The following is an 18729-nucleotide window of genomic DNA, read 5'->3' on the forward strand; positions in this document are numbered from 1 at the left end:
AGTGGCAAGCAAGGTTAAGAACATAGTGGAGGGTGGTACAGTCGAGTTGGACAGAAGGGAAAAGAGGGTGGCAATATCATCATTGAGGCATGCCGATGGAGGCTTGGGAAACTCAACAGGTGGGGGCTCTGCCAACAGTGGCATGATGAAGACTGTGGAAAGTCCAAGAAAAGAGGTGGTTGAGAGCATGCAAAAGATTGATGATAATATATACTCACCAAGGTTCATGCAGAGTTTGAGTGGGCCCGAGATGGACAAGCCCAATATTAATTTAGAAGTAGTGTTGCAGGAAGCCCATGTTGAAGCTAACCATAGCAGGCCCAATGGGCACATTCATTATCAAACTTGAGTGACTGTGTAGACCAGACTCAACTCCAACAAGTAAGCCCACAATCAGCCCAAAAGATTGGAGCAGCTAGCTGCACGAAGATTAAAAGAAAGGTTGACAGCAAAAAGAAAAGAAACAAGGGGAGAGATAGAGGATTTGTGCTGAAAGGTAAGTTGTTACTATCACAGAGAGGAAGAGTGTTTCCAAAAAGTTTCAATAGAGGTGTTATTTTTAGAGTTGCAGCAGCAACTATATCAAATTCATTGTCAATTAACAGTAAGTCCAGTAGAAGCAATAGAAGGTTGATTATGGAAGCTAGGGCAATAGTCCAAATGGGGAAATCATTGGGCATAAATTTTGAAGGAAAAGAAGATGAAGCTATAGAGAAAATTCTTCAAATGGAAAGCAAGGATTTGGAAAGGATTGAAGGCAGTGAAATGACTGTTGAAGCCTAAGGAATAAACACAGGGGTACAGGTGCAATATATGGTTTCCTATGAAGATAATGACATGGAACGTTAGAGGTCTAAGAAGACCAGAAAATATGAGGAAAATAAGAAGTGTGATAAAAGAGGGAGGAGTGGATGTAGTGTTATTGCAAGAGACAAAAAGGAGTTCATTAGAGGAAGAGCTTATAAAATTGATGTGGCCATACAATAAGATGGATTTCATGGGGGTTGATGCAGAAGGTAGTACAGGAGGTTTGCTATGTATTTGGAATCCAGATAGCTTTAATCTGAGGGAGTGTTGTAGTTCAAGGCATTTTGTTTTGCTGTTAGGTACTGCTGGAGTGGCCTTTCAGTGTACTAGACTTAATGTTTATGCTCTGAATGATATAGTTAAGAGGAGGCAGTTATGGGATTCACTGGGTAGACTGAAAACACTTTATTCTAATCCTTGGTGCATAGGTGGAGATTTTAATGAAATCAGGGTCATCGGTGAAAGAAAAGGATGTTCAAGAAGAGAGAGAGAGACATGAATGATTTTAATGGGTTAATAGATCAGTTAAATTTAGTGGATTTGCCTATGATGGTGAGAATTTTTACATGGTGTAATGCTCTAGATGGGGAGAGATGGAGCAGGATAAATAGGTTTCTATTGAAGAATATGTGGCTTGAGGAGTACTCATTTAAGTAATGGGGGATTCCAAGAAGTATTTCGGATCATTACCCAGTATTATTAAAGGAAGATAATAGAAATTGGGGTCCAAAACCCTTTAGGTTTATTAATGCATTGTTTCTTCATCCGAAGTTCAAAGTAGAAGTAAAGAAGTCATGGGATGGTGCAGTTGAACCTGGATGGGCTGGCTTCAGGCTCATGAGGAAGTTAGCTAATCTTAGAAAATGGAATTCGGAGGTTTTTGGCAATGTGGATATTCAGTTAAAGAAGGCAGAGGAGGAACAACATGAACTTGATTTGGCAGCTGAAGTAAGGAATCTATCAAAAGCAGATCTGATCAAAAGGAGGGAAGTTAGAAGTCAAGTGTTGAGTCTGAATAGGAGAAAAGAGAGTTTATGGTATCAAAAATCTAGAATGGTGTGGGCTAAATGTGGTGATAAGAATACAAGGTTTTTCCATTCGATGGCAAGTGCTAGGCAAAGGAAAAATATGTTGGATTCAGTGTTGAGGGATGGGGAGAGGTTGGTGGATCTATCTAGAGTAAAGCAGGCAGTCCGTAATCATTTTGAAAGAGTATTTGCTGAGGAGTAGTGCTCCAGGCCTAAACTCTCTGGCCCTTTTTTATCCCTTAATTCTTTACAGAAGGATAGTTTGGAAGCAGCATTTACAGAGCAAGAGATTTGGGCAATAATACAAGACTGTGATGGTAATAAGGCTCCGAGGCCAGGTGGGTTTAATTTGGCATGCATTCAAAAGTGCTGGAAGATAATGAAGAAAGAGTTTCTACAATTCATGAGTGAGTTCCATGAAAATGGGAAGTTGGCCTCAGGTCTGAATTGTTCTTTTATCACTTTGATACCAAAAAAAGAGAACTTAAGTGGCTTAGGGGATTACAGGCCAATAAGCTTAGTTAATTCAATTTATAAAGTTCTAGCAAAAGTGTTGTCTAGAAGATTAAAAAAGGTAATGCCAACAATTATAAGTGAAGTCTAGACTGCATTCTTGGGGGGGAGATCCATTCTGGATGGTGTATTGATTGCTAATGAAGTGGTGGATTGGTGGAAATTATCTAAAAGGAAAGGAATCATTCTAAAATTGGATTTTCAAAAAGCTTATGATTCAGTAAATTGGGAGTTCCTTTTTTCAATGATGAAGAATTTTGGCTTTGGAGATAAGTGGGTGAGGTGGATCAAGACATGCACATCTTCAGCCAAGATATCTGTTCTGGTTAATGGATTCCCATCTGCTGAATTTTCACCCCAAAAAGGGCTTAGGTAAGGTGACCCGTTATCACCATTCTTGTTCAATATTGTTGTTGAAGGATTAAATATACTACTTGAAAGGGCAAATGAGTTGGATTTATTAAAAGGTGCCACTGTAAGGCCCAATGAGTTTAAGGTTTCTTACTTGCAATTTGCAAATGATACTATAATTTTCTGTGAAGCTGACAGGGTGGAATTGGTCACTATAAAGAGAATTTTGAGGTGTTTTGAGTTAGTGTCTGGTTTAAAAATCAATTTCCACAAGAGTGTGGTGTGTGGGGTTGGTGTTAATGACGGGAAATTGATGACTTTGTCTCAATCCTGCACTGCCATAGCCAAAAACTTCCCATTACTTATCTGGGTATACCTCTTGGGGCAAATCCTAGAAGAAAAAGCACTTGGAATCCAGTGATCGAGAAAGTTAAGAAAAAATTGGCTTCATGGAAAAGGAAGTTGCTCTCATTTGCTGGTAGATTAACATTAGTGAAGTCAGTTCTGTCTAGTTTACCTTCATATTTCCTATCAATCTTTAAACTACCTGTGGGTATGGCAAATTAGTTAGATAGGATTCAGGCAGCATTTCTGTGGGGTGATTCTGAAACAAAGAAGAAACTTTACATGGTAAATTGGAAGGTGGTATCAGCAAACATTGATCAAGGGAGATTGGAGGTTAGAAATCTTGGAGAAGCTAATGTCTGTATTCTGCTCAAATGGTGGTGGAGGTTTGGGATAGAGGATACCGCTCTGTAGAAAAATATTGTGTAGTAAGTATGGTGTGGTTGGGGGCAGGTGGGTTCCAAGTAATCCAGAGAATGTTGCAGTGTCCAGGATTTGGGGTGATATCCTTCAACTTGGTACACATAGCCCTGCTCTAGTTGATTTTTATTTATCTAATCTAAAACTGATAGTAAGAAATTGGGGTAGAGTTCAATTTTGGGCAGACAAGTGGTTAAATAATATTGGTTTGAATGAAGAATTCCCTAGACTATATAGCTTATTTGAGGAGAAATGTAGCACTGTGCAGTAGATATATCAGAGGAGGGGTCAATCAAATGAGTGGAATTTATGTTTCAGAAGATCATTGTTAGCTTAGGAGGAAGAGGAGACCATCCGATTGCATTATTTGCTAAGGGAAGCTCCTAGTCTTTCTATGGAGACTGAGGATTCGTGTAAATGGATGGACAATTCATGTGGATCATTTACAGTAGCAGCAGCATGAAAGTGGTGGATGTCTTCAAAAAGTCCTTCTCTTAATGTTACTAAGGAGGTATGGAATAATGTTGCTCCACCCAAGGTAAAGTTTTGTGGGTGGTTAACATGGAGAGGTAGACTTAAAACTGCAGCTGTCTTGAAGAGTTTTGGAGTGTTAAATAAGGAATCAAATGCACTATGTTTGTTCTGTAAAACAAAGGAGGAGTCAGTTTAGCATCTTTTGTTATTTTGCCCATTAGCTTGGAAACTATGGACTGATATGATAAAGTGATGGGATCTGGTATGGGTTCTGCCTGGTTTAGTTGAGAATTTGTTGCTTTGGTGGTCAGGAATTAAATTCAGCAAGGTGGTTCTTAGATTGTGGAAAGTGGTTCCCTTAGCAGTTATCTGGTCACTTTGGAAAGCAAGGAATGAATGTTTTTGTTAGTGGCAAACCAGTGGATTGGAATGAACTGTCAGAATTGGTGAAAGTAAGGGTAACACTTTGGGGTAAATCGAATATTAAGGGAATGCAGCATTCAGTGCAAGAAATAGTCATGAATCTTCAACAGATCAACGCATGTGTATGTAGACGAAGGCTGCATCTAGGTTGATGTTAGGAGAATGTGGTAGTTAGCAGTTGGGACTGTGGCCAAGGTTGTTAAGATCGCGATCCAGATCGTAGGATCGTACGATCCTATGATCCAATATACATCATTCGATCCGACTCGTGCTTTGGATCGACCCTAGATCAGGATCGTGGTGGGATCGTGAAAGGATCGTTGGGATCGGTGGGATCGTATCTGGATCACGACTCCATGCTATCCAGGTTTGAAGGGTTTTTTATCAACTTGAAAGCAAAATCAGAAGCAAAAAAAAGAGAGAGGCAGAGAAACAAAGGAAGCAGACTTGCGATTAGGGCAATACAACTTGGGGAAAGAGAAATTCAATATCAAATTTCAGATTTTGTAGCCACAAACCAGGTACGCTGTTCTTCTTCTTCTTCTTCGCATCTTCCTCTCACTTCGCTGTTCTTCTTCGTCTTCGAATCTTCCTCTCTTTTCGATCTTCTCTTCTTTTTCTTTCTTCACTGCGCAGCTCTATTTTGTATCTTCCTCGCATCTTCCTCTCACAAACCAGGTACGTTATTTTGTATATTATATATATATATACTGAATTCGTTGTTTGTTTTTATTTTTTTGTTTTTTTTGTTTTGTTTTTTTTTTGCTCTTATTATTATTATTATTATTATTATTATTATTATTATTATTATTATTATTATTATTATTATTATTATATATACTGAATTCGTTGCTTGTTTTTATTTTATTTTTGCTCTTATTATTATTATTATTACTATTATTATTATTATTATTATTATTATTATTATTATGTATACTCTTATTATTATTTTTTTTTCTTTTTTTTTTGTTTCTGTAAATTTGTATATGATATATATATATATATATATATTTTGTATAAATGATGTGTTGATCACTTGAACATTTGGATTTCAATTCAAATTTTTTTGAGACTAATTCTATATATATATATTGATAGTATTACTTAGTCATATAAAAATTGTTGCATTTTTTTATCATTTTAGTAGGATCTTACGATCCTCGATCCGATCCTACGATCCGATCCGACAGACCCCCAAAACGATCCTGAGTAGGATCCCGATCTTAACAACCTTGACTGTGGCTGATATTACTGATATGGGTCAGTTTTTTGGAGTGGGGTGGAGAGCAAGACAGACTCTACTGTCTGATCACTTTACCAAGGCCAATGGTAAGGTCTGATCTGGATGTGGTGGTGTCTTGGTGTTGTTGCTGTTGTTGGGTTTGTCTGGTGTGGTGTACTGGTTTGGTTTGGTGTAATTGGGCTTTTAAAAAGGCTTTTCAGATATCAGTGCTTTGTGTTGCTGGAGTTGCATTCATCTTGTTATTTCCATAGGCAATCCCATTGGCTTCTTTCTTAGTCTATATGATGGTTAAGGTTTGAGTGTGTGTTTAAAAGGAAGTAATCTAGAATGGTGGAGTTGACTGAATTGGTAAAGATTAGAATTACAGTCTGGTGTAAATCTGATTCTATAGAATGTTCTTATTCAATGCTTGAGCTAGTGTATAATCTGCAGTAGCTATATAGGTGCTTGGGTTAGTTGGAGCCCGGTCCTCTGTTTGATTATGGTGGATTTCGAGATCATGGTGGTGTTGAACTCTTTGCAATTTGTTTTGATCTGCTTCCTACTGCTGTGTCACAGGGTTGATGTTTTGATCTGCTATCTGCTGTTGTGGGTGATGCTTTGCTCCCTCTGGTTTTTTTGTAATGCTGTTGTAGGTTTTTCTATGTGGTAGTTTTTGTTTTTGGTGCTGTGTGGTCCTTCTGCTTTCTTTGTTTTTCTATCGGTTGGCATCTCACCAATTTTGGGTCTTGTGCTGGCATATAATTGGGCTTCCTTTGCAGTACCAACCTAGTTGGGATTGTTTTGTTTAGTTTTGATGCTTTTTGCACAACCCTGCTTTGTTGATTTTAGTCTTGTTTTGTATCTTGATCTTTCACCAATAAAGCTTTTTTTGCTGATAAAAAAAAATAAAAATAAATAAATAGAGAAAGATGAGAGATAGGGGAAGAAAGATCCAACCCTCTATTTGTTTTGACAGAAATATTTTTAGAAAATATATTTTTGTATTTTTTTGTGTTTGGTACAACGAAAAACAAGCATATTTTTGTAGAATATAACTTTCATTTTTAAAAGGTAGAAAATACTTTTTGAACTAAACTTTTACCAATGTCACCACATTGTCATCACCACCATTACCTCCACCGCCACACAACCACCACCACCATCACCGCCATTGCCGTCACCACACCATCACCTCAACCCTATCACTATTATCACCACTACCACTCCCACCACCTCCATATCTACCAACACTTTCTCCTCTACTCCGTTGCCATTACTAATGTAACTATCAGTGCACTAGTTTCGAAAATGTAACCAAACATAAAAAAAAATACTTTTTCTACAGGAAACATTTTCTGGAAAAAAAAATTCTGTAGAAAATATTTTTGTTTGAAAAATGTTTTCCGTCAAAATAAAAGGAGCATAAAATAAAAGATTTGTTTTTAGAATTTTGTTTTTAACTTTTAGGTAATACTAGATTAGAACATCCGAAAAATAGAAGAAAACTTTTATAAGAGAAAATTTGAAAAAAGTGTACTACCCTTAATGAACTTATTTTCAATTTTTTTACTTTTTAAATCTTTTTAAGGTAATTTGGAAATTAATTTTTTTAATGATTTTTTTTTTGACTTTTTAAAAAAGACATACAAAAATAATAATAAAGAGAATAATTTGACAAATTTATAGGGCATGTTTGGTTTTGTCTCTCAAAACATGTTTTTGGAGAAAAAAAATTTCAAAAACATGTTTGTATTACTTTTCTCTCTACTACATATCAATCAATCACATTTTTTCTCTCATCTCTCATTCTCAATCACTTTTTTTCTAACACTCATCTATTCAATTACAAAAAAAAAAATTATCAAATTATCGTAAATTTCAAGGGAAAATCGGTCTAGGGTCCCTCTCACACTTTTCGTAATGGAAAAGATCCACAAAATTATTTTTTGATGTCTGAGGTCCCTAAACATTTCTCTACCCGAAACAACCTCTCGACCTCAATCTGAAGCAGCTTCTGGACCTCACCTCTCTTCATCATCTCCTTCAAATTCGTCTTCATCACCAAATGCCTCTCTCTCGGCATGTTCTTCGTCTTCTCTCTGTCCAATCTCAGGCGTTCGATCTTCTGGCAGATCGCACTCAGCTCCTCCGCTAAGGACACATCGATCGACTCGATCTTCGCCGGAGCGGCGTTGACCAGATGAGGATTCTCCTTATTCGAATCGTTTATCGGTGAGATCATGCCGAAGCTATTCCAAAGTCGCCGCTGCCACACCCTCCTCTACGACCTCTTCCTCAACACCTTCTCCTCCGACTCCTCCCTCCGATTTGCCACCGTCGTAGACTTCCGCGCCGCCCGGATCCGTGACCCGAAAGTTCTTCATCAGATTCTTCAACTTCTTCACTGGATTCAACAGCAGGACTTTCTTTTTGTTTAACAAATAAATCAGAAATAAAAGTAGGCACATCAACATTTTCTAAAATTCTCATTGCCTTCAATGTGGTTTGTGTATGCCATAGTCCTGGCAAGTATATACCAGCACGTGAGGCAATTATGTAACCACAACTTGCAAATAAACTTCTGCTATGATCTGCACAAACCACACCCAATAAACTTCTGCTTTGCAAACCTGTCAGAAATTCTCTGTGAACTGTGAAGTCCAGATTAAATTGGACCAGAGAAAATCTCTGTAAACTAGAATTTCTCTGTGAAGTCCATTAAGCATTCCAGGTTCCAAATTGTGAATTGAATTTTTTTTTCATTTGAAGTTGAAACCAGAGAAATTCTCTCGTTTTTTAACTGAATTTTCTCCGAGTTGAAACCAAAGAAATTCTCTGGTTTTTTAACTAAATTTTCTTTGGGTTGGTCCAGAGAAATTCTTCCCAGAATTTTCTCTGGACCAATTTTTTCTGGGACTAAAATTTCTCTGGACCAAGTTTAAACATGAGTAATTGCAACATTCATTCTATATTTTGAAGGGCATGGTAATAAAGTTCCTATATCGAAGCTTATTCTCTCGGGAGCAACATATGCAGATGTGTCTGAAGCCTTTCTATATGTTGAAACCAGTTCCCTATCCTTCTTGGACATGTCCAACTCTTCTCTTGGCAGATTTTGCTTTTTGTCTCATATGAATGCACTGGAACATTTGGATCTCAGCTCTAGTTTGATTGACGATAATTTTGTGTATGCTCAGTTTTCAAATACCCTTACATTGGATGTGAGTTTACTGTTATGATCGTTTATTTTCCCTTCCTTCCTTAAATCAGAGAAATTCTGAATCTAGACTTTCCAAAGAAATTTGGGCCAGAGAAATTTAAAATTTCTCTGGTCCAGAATTTCTCTGGACCAATTTTCTCTGGACTGAAATTTCTCTGGATCAAGGTTGAGGGACCTTAGACATTATGAAAATTTTGTTGAAGGACCTTAGACATTATGAAAATATTGAATGTCCTTTATGCTATACAACCTTAATATCAGGGACCTTAAAAAAAAAACCCCAAATTTCAAAACTATTTTTAAAATATACAATCAAACAAATTTTTTAATTTTTTAATCTCTCTCCAAAAAATTATTTTTTAAATAATATTTCAAAATACAAACCAAACAAAGTCATAATGACTTTTTTTTTTTTCCCCTAAAATCTCACTTTCCCAAACAAAGCTTAAAAATGCATGAAAACAAAAAACAATGGCATAAATTTAATTTATTTAACTAAAGACAAAAAAAAAATTCCAAAAACAAAATATGATTTTATTTGACTTGGGGCCAATTTTGAATTATATCATTTTTTTATTTTGTTACATAATTTTTAAAAAACTTTCTTTGAAAAAAAAACCTTTGTCAACGAGATCAACCCAAGAAAAAGTCAAGTCATTTTCAAGTAAGGGAAAAGAAATCCCATAAAAATGGTTACAACTACAACTATTTTCCATTCCATATGCACAGCACACTATGAATCAAAACCCAAACCCACGCGCGATTTAAGTACATGCCCAAGTACAACCCAAGCCTCGCACCGAATCTGATCCGTCGGCAGAAATCTTCTAGTATGGAGAGTTGGACGGCTGAGATATGTAGACCCTACCACTTTGAATTCAAAAACAGCACAAAGTTACTAACGTTATAATTTCGTAGCCTCAGCTTCGGCTCCGAACCTAAAGCTACACAATCAAATCAAATAAAAAAAATAAAAAATTGCCAAAACCAATAAAAAACATATGGGCAAATTACATATACACCCCTCCAGGTTTGACAAAATTACAGATACCCCTGAGGTTTGAGAAATTACGAATTCCCCCCTGAATGCTATATTTGCATAAGAAATTAGGGGGTAATTTGTTATGAAATATAAACCTCAGGGGGTAAATTGTTATGAAAATACAAACCTCAGGGGGCGGGATGTAATTTCCGAAACCTCAGGGGTATCTGTAATTTAACCAAACCTGGAGGGGTGTATATGTAATTTGCCCTTAACATATCTAACTTGATTGTCTTGTATCAACTGAAAGAGAATCGACTCATATAGCAAGTACATCAACACTCTGAGATTCACACAATCTCTCTCTTATTGATTGTCTTGTATCAACTGAAAAAGAATCGACTCATATAGCAAGTACATCAACACTCTGAGATTCACACAATCTCTCTCTCTCTAAGAACAGTAAAGATTTGCAGGAAAGAGAAGTATGTTCTTGAATTATTATTCTGTTTCTCTCTCTAAATCTATACCATATATATGTGTGTAATGTGTATAAATTGATGCATTGACGTGTTTGTATATGTTAGGGTTTCTAATATTCTGTTTCTTGATCGAATTACAGAGTAAAATTGGGGGCATTAATGGAGGATACAATAAGAAGCGGGAGGCATGACTCGAAGTTGGCTTCAAGAAAAGCCGAAGAAGCAGGTTCTCATTCGACTTTTTTCTTTTCTCTTACTGTTTGGTTGCTGAGAAAATGTAGGAAGAAAGTAATGTGCATTTTGAATCTTGACGCTTTCTCATTACTCAGAGCAAATATGAAGTTTCTTGGCTACCAAATAGAACTCATTTATGTTGTCCTGTTCGAGAATTCATTCGATTGATTTGTGTTTAATTCTTCAGCTTGGAGGCGTTTCGAAGCAACTCAGTGGCTAGATAGCTTAGTTGGACCACTAGGCATATCAACTCAACCATCAGAGAGAGAGTTCATTTCTTGCTTGGGAAATGGTTTGGTCCTCTGCAATGCCATTAACAAGATCCAACCAGGATCAATCCCAAAGGTAATCATATTACCATTTCATATATATTGATAACTCAGTATCTGGCCCATTGGACCAACTAATCCGGGAACCAATCCCACCGTTCACTTGCGGGGTCTCAATTAAGGAATGGGCAAAAGCCCTGTTTGGACTAGCCCCAAGAAATTGTTTGCAAAAGTTTTGAACTTTAGGTGTGTTTGTATACAAAATTACTTAATTAAGGATATGAATTCAAATGGAATCAATTGAAGAAAATGCCCTTTTGTACCTATCTGTATTTTTGTCTATGATTTTGGTTTAATTTCAATTTTTCTGATTATTGTGGTTTGGGAATTATTGTAAGGTCGTGGAGAGTAACGCACGCTCACAATTCCTGACATGGGATTCTCAACCATTGCCCGCTTATCAGTACTTTGAAAATGTTCGAAACTTTTTGGTAGCAGTTGAAGAATTGAAGCTACCTACATTTGAAGCATCTGATCTTGAAAGAGTAAATTAAGAACCCTGTTGTTAATTTCTATTATGCACAAATAGCTTAATGTGTTTGTGCATGTATACAATCCTTAAATTGAGTTTTCTGTCATTTAATATCTTTAGGATAACTTGGAAGTTGGGTCATCGGCGAAGGTGGTTGATTGCATTCTAGCTCTGAGAGGATACCATGACTGGAAGCAATTGAGTGGAGGAAATGGATTCTTTAAGCCCCCGAGATCTCCTCTGCTTATGCATTCTGCAAATAGGGTTCACTCACGAGCTTCGGAAGCAATCTTCTCAGACACTTGCCAACAATTAGACATGTCCAAAGCCTGTGACGACATTCCACTCACCGAGAGTGGAGTTCAAAAACTTGAAGGTTTTAAGGATTTTTCTTTCCTATGTTTCAGTACATATGCATACTTGCACAAGGCATTTGTCACACATATATAGGAAATATTTAAGTATTACTCCAAATGATGATTACTAAATTTAATGGACTTTGTTATGCATAATCAATTAAGGAAAGGTGGTAAGGAATTGTCTTACATAGCTGAATTCATAATATTCTAAGTACATTAAATATTTGTCTCAAATAGTGACTTAAATATTTCGGCTAGAATTATAATTAATTCTATGTTTGTTGATTGAAGCTCCTAAGTTTGAAACAATGAACCATAATTTGATGAGTCTTTCTTAGTCTGATACTGGTATAATATTTTTATTTGCTATAGTTTATAAACTATTTTATATGGATAAGTTTTATCATAGGAATAATAGGAAATTATTATTTTATTTAATGAAGTCATATTTGAAGTTGTCACTTGCACATGTAGCAGCCTGCAGATATACATATACCTTTTTGGTTTGAATTATTATTATATTTATTTTTAGACTTACTTTTTTTCATCCATTTGATTTGTAGATTTGATTGCCAAGGCCATTGTTGAATGTATGATTGACAAAAAGGAAAACATAGATAATAATCTTATTGCTTCCTTTCGTAGTGGCAATCTGGTAATTGTTAATCCTATTGATACGCAAACTTTCCTTTCATTTCACATTAAACAAATTGAACAATAGCTAGAGCTGAAGTAGTTATTTTACAGGATCCGGGCAAGTTATTCGGCAACATCATGTCTACTTGTTTGGAGGAACAACTCCAAAACAAGCTCCCTGAGGTGAGTAAGCTTAAAGTACCTTTGTAGTACATTATGATCATCACTTAGCTTGGTGGTCTCACTTTCTTTCTTGTTTATGTGTCTCTAAAGTATTAATGACTTACATTAACATCCTTTTGCCCAAATACAGTTGAAATCGATCTTCAAAGATCTCCTTGGAGGAGGTAGCTCACTTGCTCATCCAATATCACCACCACCTCTAGAGCCTCTAGAGAATTTATCTATCAGAAATCCGAAGGTATGTTTTATATTTTAATCATATTAAGTATGTCTTCTATAAGGTAGGTACCATTTTAACTCTAAAATAATGAATTTGATTAACTGATTTCAAAACCTCACTATGTTTTTCAAAGTCTGATCTTGTTTAGAGCACTATCTTTCTTAAAATAATGAGTGCAAAAGCACCTTTTAAGCTTCACTTTATCAATATAACTGAAGTATATCAACATTAAACCTCAGAAAAGGCACATATAGAGTTTAATGAATTGATGAAATGTAAGGATCTCTCTCTCTCTCTCTCTATATATATATATATATATCATGCATGCACACACACAAACAAACAAATATATTTGTTTTGTGAATAATATGTTTTGTGTCATGAATACATTCTTTCTTACAGTGTTGCAGAGCTTGCTTGAAAAAGGGTAGCTGCAACCACTGGTATCTATTTCAAGTGCAAGAAAAAGAACTATCAGTAAGCTTTCTGTGAACCCATCTATGTCATATGTGTGTACAACTTATTGAATGTTGATTTTGTTAGACAATCAATACACCAGTCCTTTTTTCTTCCACTACAGTGTGCGTTTTGTTTCAGTTACCATTCAGTATTTCATCTGTCTTCCTGTACATGCTAAGTACATGATTCAAAAGTTACATCAAATGAGCAAATTAATCAACTAAATTCTATTTACGAACACCATACAATACTTGAGGAAAAAGGGGAATGCTTGATGATGTCCCTTTTTAATGTTCTTGGCTTTACATTGCCAATTTCATTTATTTTGGTGACACGTGTCTGGGTAAGAATGTCTTCCTGAATTTTCTGTGTTTGACATGCAGAATCTCAAGGAATTGCTGTCCAGAACAAAGAGGGAATTCAAAGACTTACAATCTCAATTGCAAAGCGATTTGAAACATTTGGGTAAGTCAGCTATTTAAGAAATTTTCAGCAATATCATCCCCAGAAATCAATTAATCAATCTCTATTCTACTATTAAAAGAAAGGTCAATCAAAAGCTTGTTTTGTGGGATTTGATAAGCATATGCATCCTAGTATGTTTTGCAAGTTCGTAAATGCTAACTAGTTTTAATTTTGCACGAGTTCAGGGAGTCAGGTACAGGAGATGTCTACTGCTGCTCTTGGGTATCACAAGGTTGTGAAAGAGAACAGGAACCTATACAACATGGTTCAGGATTTAAAAGGTTAGTTAATTTCTGAATAACAACCATTTACTGTTTTGATGAAATTATCAGTCTTGCTTATTTTGTTTCTTTAAAAGATTAACTACAAAGCACATAACCAAGTGTGTTTACTCTATCATGGTTGAAAATTTTCTTCAGGGAATATTCGAGTTTATTGCAGAATTAGACCTGCCTTCAGTGCCAAAGCAAGAAATGTGATAGATTTTATTGGAGAAGATGGGTCATTAGTGGTTCTTGACCCATTGAAACCCCAAAAAGATGGGAGGAAAGTTTTTCAATTCAATCATGTGTTTAGACAAACTGCTACTCAAGGTAATACACAGATTCTTCTGTTTTACAAATTTTGTGAATTATCTTCACTTGGCATAATAATCATTCCCGCCCCCCCCAACACACACACAGATGAGATATTTAAGGACACTCAACCAGTAATTAGGTCTGTAATGGATGGATACAATGTATGCATTTTTGCTTATGGTCAAACTGGATCTGGAAAAACACATACTATGGTAAGGTTCTTTTCTGATTTGGCTTCAGATGCAAGTAATTTTTTTTTTTTTTTTTTTTTTCCGCTTTTCCTGCATGATTTACTGTTGATTGTCAAATATATGGTCTCTGTTAATTTATTTTATTTTCAAACCAAGATTTTCTCACTGCATATGTCTTCCTCTGTGACAGTGTGGATCAACTAGGGACCAGGGAATCAATTATCTAGCTCTCAGTGATCTCTTTCGGCTGTCTAATACAAGGAAGAACATCATGAAATATGATATTCATGTCCAAATGGTTGAGATATATAACGAGCAAGTCCGAGATCTTCTTGCCGAAGATTCTAAAAACACAAAATATCCTTTTGCAGTTGCATTTCTGCCACTTGGCACATAAATTTTCTGCCTCTTGGCAGTTAAATTGCTTTCTTTGTTTGAAAGCTGTACTTTTCGTTCCACTTTAATTATTCATTTGCCAAATTTTTGTATTCTTGACTATCAGCAAATTAGAAATTCGAAGCTGTACTAGTGAAAATGGCTTGAGTATTCCTGATGCTTCCATGCATTATGTGGAATCCACCAATGATGTTCTTAGCCTGATGAAACGAGGTGATCTCAATCGTGTTGTCAGTTCCACTGCCATCAACAACCAAAGTAGTCGTTCCCACAGGTCCAACATTTATTTTATTTTTTTCATCTGTTAAATTTGATGAAAAAGTCGATTTACATTAATTGTTTATTTTGCAGTGTCTTGACAGTACATGTGCACGGTAAAGATGTATCTGGAAGTATTCTTCGCAGTTGCCTCCATTTGGTGGACCTTGCAGGAAGTGAACGGGTTGAAAAGTCAGAAGTTAACGGTGATGGCCTCAAGGAGGCACAATACATAAATAAATCTCTTTCCTGTTTGGGAGATGTGATCTCGGCCTTGGCTCAGAAGAGTTCTCACATTCCTTACCGAAACAGCAAGCTTACGCTACTCTTGCAGAACGCATTAGGTTGTAATATGCAATATAAATGTACCTGTCTTTTAAAACTCTTCATTTAATTAGCTTATTATTGCAAATTTTTGCCAAAATCACCTATTCTAAATGTGAAGGGTCACTTCTGATTGTGGAGTGGTAGGCCTTCTCTGTATGAAATTCATGCATGCTTATTGACAGTTTTAATACCGTGCAGGAGGACACGCAAAAACATTGATGTTCGCTCATGTGAGTCCTGAAGCAGATTCTTTTGGGGAGACAATCAGTACTTTGAAGTTTGCTCAGAGGGTCTCGACAGTTGAACTTGGTGTATCTCATATGAACAAAGAGAGCAGTGAGGTTATGGAACTCAAGCAACAAGTAAATGCATCTTCTTACATCACTATTGCATGGCATGTTCACACGTTGCATATCTTAACAGCTTAAGCTTTTGGGACTATGGTAATCTAACATTGCATCAAAGCTTAGGTCTCCGTTAGCATTATTTTTTCTTTGTATGTATGAATATTTGCATCTCCATGTGCAAGACGGGATTGCACATGAGGGAGGGTGATGGAGAGCTTGATTGTTATACATTGTTGAACCCATTTTTTAAAATCTTAAGATTTTGGGACTAGTGGTGATCTAACATGAACTGTTTACACGTTGTAGATTGAGAGCCTCAAGAAGGCATTGGCTAACAAGGAAGCACGGACTGTTCAACCTACTAAACCAAAGGAGCCAAGATCACCACTTGAGAAACCACCGCATGCAATGACTGAACGTACTCCTCCACGCTCCCAAAGGTTGAGCATTGAAAATTCCAACAAAACGGAAATGAAGAGAGCAATCAATTCTGTTGACAAAAGGGGACCTAAAAGCCCTTCTATGCCAACTCACTCACGGAGATTAAGTTTAGAAGGTTCAAGAACTGTTCCCAAGGATCCAGTGCAGATCAAACTATCTGAAACTGTGAGCAATCTCCTACCATCCGAAGCAGTGTTGGTACAGAAATATACCCAATTTCAAGATCCTGAAGCAGCCACAAAGCCATATGGACATGTCAGTAATGGTGAATCCATGATCGACATATATCGTCCAAGGGCTCCTCGGAGTCCAACTCTTCAACCCAAGACACCTGAGCCACCAAAACTTGTTAGAAATGAGGTTCATATCATGATGCACGGTGAGTCTAACTTTTCTACGGAGCCTCGAACCCCTGGCTTGACTAGTAATGCAAATGGAAAAGGATCTCACATAAGGAAATCGCTTCGGACAATTGGGAAGCTGATTAAAGGCTCTGAGAAAAGGTAGTTAAAACCATGAATTGGTGTTATCCTTGGCTCCCTTTGTCTGTTATTTTAGTGCATAACTCGTTAAATGGTGAAATTGGGAGGAATTTAAGGTTGTGTTTGGATCTTGGATTTGGAAAAAGGATTTGTGGTTGAGGGAAAAGTGAATGAAAAATAAGCTAGATTTTTGTCACTTTTCCCTTCTCTTTTCCTTTCCGTCCCCAAATCGTAGTACCAAACATGGTCTAAATGTTCCAAGTTTAGACCACTCTGAAAATCTCAATGCTAAAAATTGCAGGAATCAACAAAAAATGGTTGAAGCATCCCCAGTAAATGGCATGCGCAAGATTCATGATGCAAGGTCACCAGTTTCGTCTAATGCATCCCCACTAACGGGCGTCGTTCAAACATCAAACAGGAGATCTTCTCTTGGAGGTAAATCAACAGACTCTTGTAAGTTAAACTAGCAGAACCCTCATTTGCATACCTTTTTGCTTTGTAGTCTACAACGGGGTATATTTGCTTATATTTGATGATTCCATATTATCAATTGCTTATATTTGTGTGAAGGTACAAATGAAACTAGAAATTCGAAGACACCGCCTCCGGTCCACATATCGGCCAAGGCAACGAATCAGTGGATGTAGATCATTTAGCAATAAGCAAAAGAGGATAATAGTGGTGTGGTGCTTCGGCTCCATACTCAATGCTGAGATTTGATTTAGGACACACTTTTTAATTTAGAGTAGCCATGACTTCTGTTTACAACAAACTATTTGTTGACATTTTGCCAGATTAATAATTCATTCATATGATTTCAGCTTCCTCTTTTTCTTTTTTCCATTTTTCTTTTTTTTTTTTCCCCCTGGGGCCAAGGTTGAACTGCATTTGGCACCATATTGAAGTTCATATTGCCTTTTGGAATGACACATTTCAATTCTTGCCAACAAAATTTGTATATAGTGTTTGGTCGTGGTTTTTAAAAATTAATTCCATACTCACTTTTAAAAACTCAGTCGAAGGCGGGAAAATTTGGGCTAACCGGTCGTCCCACCAATCATCCGGCCGGTTGACCGGAACAGTGCAATATATATATATATGTATGTTGCAATTGACACATGTTAATTTTTCTATATTTAATAAAAAATATTTTCTGAATTTTTTTAAAAAATTTATGTGTTTTAATAGAATTTTGAATTGCGTGTTTAGTTATGAGTTGTAAGTTTTTGTATCAAATATCATATGTCACATCAAAAATTTCTCACTTAATTCAAAACTTTTTTCAAAATTCATTCACCAAACAAATTTTTCACGCTCAAATTATAATTTTAAAACTTACAAACTTAAAATACAACTTTAGTTTCAAATCATGTTTAGAAAATTCTATCAAACGTAACTTTTTATTCTCTCCTCACTTTCTTCTCGCTGGTACTTAAAGTGAGGAGAGAAAAAAAGATGTTGAAATAAAATGAAGAAAAAAAAAAAATTCTCTCCTCTCCTTTCTTTTAACCAAAGAAGAAATGATTTTCCTTTCCAAAAACTATGCAAAGAAACTATGCAAAGAAACCTTCACTTGAAAATTTTTCAGGTGGTTTGTTCAAAAAATACACTTTGTAGGGGAAATGTGGAAGGGGTGAGGATTTGGGTTCTGGTCTATTTTTTCCCCCTTAATTCAGCAAATTTCATATGTTTGTCTATATTTTTCTAATTTTCATGTCCTTTTACAATTATTTTTTATACCCCCTGTAAATTTATTTCTTTTTTTCCAATATTTTCCCCCTCAAAACACGTCTCAAAATCCAAACCAAGAGCAATTCACATTGGCCTTTTCTGAGTTAAAATTTAAAGGCAAAAAAAGAGTGAACATGAAACAACGGTTAGGATTTGGCCCCACAGTATTTAATACAATGGAACTTGAAGGTCAGAGGATAAAATGATAGGGCATTCACAAAGCATATCCCCAACAGATATCAGTACAATGTCCTTCCTAAGCCCCTAGGGCTTTGCCATGCTCAGTTACAATATACTTTACAACTGAAACTTCATTTTCGTGGAAGCCAAACTGTCCCAACGGTCATC

General features: G+C 36.3%; 1 protein-coding gene across 2 annotated transcripts; it reads left to right on the top strand.

Annotated features, from left to right (window-relative positions):
* Nucleotides 1-10067: 10067 nt before the first annotated feature.
* LOC114299675 (kinesin-like protein KIN-14L) lies at nt 10068-17474 on the top strand. 2 transcript variants are annotated; one of them, XM_082890857.1, is made up of 20 exons: nt 10068-10273; nt 10411-10496; nt 10692-10849; nt 11172-11318; nt 11426-11681; nt 12228-12319; nt 12412-12483; nt 12614-12721; nt 13106-13180; nt 13546-13627; nt 13813-13908; nt 14047-14220; nt 14311-14417; nt 14587-14751; nt 14900-15066; nt 15144-15394; nt 15576-15739; nt 16031-16668; nt 16949-17103; nt 17221-17474. In XM_082890857.1, the coding sequence occupies exons 2-20, from the start codon at nt 10430-10432 to the stop codon at nt 17295-17297; spliced, it is 3051 nt and encodes a 1016-aa protein (XP_082746983.1). In that variant the 5' UTR covers nt 10068-10273; nt 10411-10429; the 3' UTR covers nt 17298-17474. The 2 variants fall into 2 exon arrangements, with proteins under 2 accessions (XP_082746983.1, XP_082746984.1); XM_082890858.1 differs by having other exon boundaries at nt 16949-17085.
* The last annotated feature ends 1255 nt before the right edge of the window (nt 17475-18729 follow it).

The sequence above is a fragment of the Camellia sinensis genome, chromosome 10 (assembly GCF_055761805.1).
Source record: "Camellia sinensis isolate YWXY chromosome 10, ASM5576180v1, whole genome shotgun sequence".
NCBI lineage: Eukaryota > Viridiplantae > Streptophyta > Magnoliopsida > Ericales > Theaceae > Camellia > Camellia sinensis.